Here is a 2,250-nt window from a genome sequence, read left to right as displayed (position 1 = left end):
ATCAGTTGGCGTTGCTGTAAGGATCCACCCACATCTATCCAATCAGTCGCAAGACACCTTGGATGATTGGATTGGTCTCCTAAAATATCTGGTCGGGAAAGAACATGTCGTTGGGTTTGGAGGGATCGGATTGGATCTGATGGAGCCTGATAAAGATTGGCATCACCAGTTCCAACTGGTTGACTGGTTGTTGACAGCCTTGGAACAGCGACACGTCCTAGTTATCCACTGCCATGGCATGCCTGGAGACTAGTCCGGCAGCGGTCATGCTGTTGCTTAATTGAATGAAGTCCGTCTCTCACACAGAGGGAATGCACATGCATTGCTTCACGGGAGACAGTTACGTCGTGGAGAAGTGGCTGGAGGTGTTCCCGGAAACGTATTTTGGTTTTACCGATACAGTTGAAAGGTTCAACAGACACCAGCAGGAGGCAGTTACAGGCATCTACGAGAGTAGATTGCTCTTGGAGACAGATGCGCCGTATTTCCCTTTGCCGGGCAACAAGTGGTCGTCACCGAGCCAGATCCACAAAGCTGCTAGACTTGTGGCGGAACTAAGGAACGTGTCTGTGGAGAAGGTGTTGGCAGCCACTACTGAAAATGCCTTGAGACTTTATGGACTGCGGGCTTAATATTGTCAGATTCCTAGGCTTGTTCTGTGGTTGGTTGCATGGGTTTATTTGTCCAACAATCTAAACCATAGTTTTCGAGGACCAGGATACCAGTGAATTACTTGTTTGGGCTTCTTTGCTCGGCAAAGATAATTATAACCAGTACCCAACAATCATTAGGGCTTCTTTGCCCAATGAAGGAAGGAAATCATCCAGCTGATGCAGGAGCATTTGTTTGGGCTTCATTGTCCAACAAACAGTGGCTCCAGAGGAAAATTTGGTTGACTTGTTGGTTCACCAAAGGAAAAATAGGTTCAACAGAAAGAGCATGACATTTGTTAGGGCTTTGTTGCTCAACAAACTAAGAAAAGGCCATTAGTCACTCTTCCCCACATCTGGCTGGAAACTTTTCAGTTAAATTGAGAGAGAGTGTTGTGATTTATGGGTTTAGTAGATTGTAACTATGAGCAATTATTACGAGTGGGTAATATCGCAGGACCTAAATTCTGATTAAGCGCGAATCGCTCTCTTTCTAGCTTGGATTTAATGAGAAGAGACGTTTATTAACACAGTTCTTTACGAACATAATTTGTGGGAGCACTCATCTTTATCATGTTCACGTTCATTGTTACCAGTTTATAGTTCACTGTTATTAATACTTAGTTAGGCAACGACTTTTATGTTTCTTGCTTTACAAAACCGCAGATCCTAATTTTTGGAAAATGGGAAAAAATATATAATCGGAAAATCGTCTTTTTTTATATATTTTATTCCCAACCGCACTGAAAAACGAACGAAACGATAAAAAAAAAACGATCCGGTTTGAGTACGGTTGCGAATAAAATCAAGTTAGTACAATCAACAATTGGTTCACATATATTGCAGAGATTGGTATATTTTTCAATGTGACACATTACATACCAGTCCTTTTATGGGCTCTTCTCAAAATTTATTTCGGGTAAAAACTACAGACAATAGGAAAATCAGCGTCAGTTAAATGTCGACCCCATCAAAATTTATTTCCGAGTCTGTGACGCAACTATATTGTTTAACATGTTAATTATATTAAACAAACCCGATATTATCGTAGATAAAAAAGTATTACCTTGCAATTTGATAATTAGTATAAATAATCCAATAAAACACTGCCATTATTTACGATATATGTGTTTAGGAATTTTGTTAAAACGTCTGCCATAGTTTATAGGAACTGTACATTAAGTTTGGAAATCGAAACAAATCGGTATATCTTGGAAAATCATTGATAAATGTATTTGTCGTTTCAATGCTTAAGGCCGAGTAATTTCGGCAAATCGGAACTCAACTTGCGTAAAACACTAGCTCAATTAACCGTTAAACTCCGCCTCAGTTCTCTGCAAAAGATTCGAAGGCGGAGCTATGAACATGCTATTATTAAATTGGAGGATTGCAATTTAGAAACAGACACACGATTGGTTCGGCATGTTGATTGCTAGACAAAGGAAGCCAATTTTGTCGGCGCGAAATTTGTTGCTTTATTTATTGCTTCAGACAGAAAGGGGCTTTCCTTTGGGCGCGAAATTTGTCGCATTATTTATTGCTTCAGACAGAAAGCGGCTTTCCTTTGATGACGTCAAACTGTCAATTCACACAGACTGCA

General features: G+C 40.2%; 1 protein-coding gene across 1 annotated transcript; it reads left to right on the top strand.

Moving 5' to 3' along the window:
- Positions 1-284: 284 nt before the first annotated feature.
- LOC127853039 (uncharacterized metal-dependent hydrolase YcfH-like) lies at positions 285-632 on the top strand. Its single transcript, XM_052387201.1, has one exon. It carries the CDS (start codon positions 285-287, stop codon positions 630-632), a length of 348 nt encoding a protein of 115 aa, XP_052243161.1.
- Positions 633-2,250: the final 1,618 nt, after the last annotated feature.

The sequence above is a fragment of the Dreissena polymorpha genome, chromosome 1 (assembly GCF_020536995.1).
Source record: "Dreissena polymorpha isolate Duluth1 chromosome 1, UMN_Dpol_1.0, whole genome shotgun sequence".
Taxonomy (NCBI): Eukaryota; Metazoa; Mollusca; class Bivalvia; order Myida; family Dreissenidae; genus Dreissena; species Dreissena polymorpha.
This window is presented reverse-complemented; position numbering and strand designations above follow the sequence as displayed.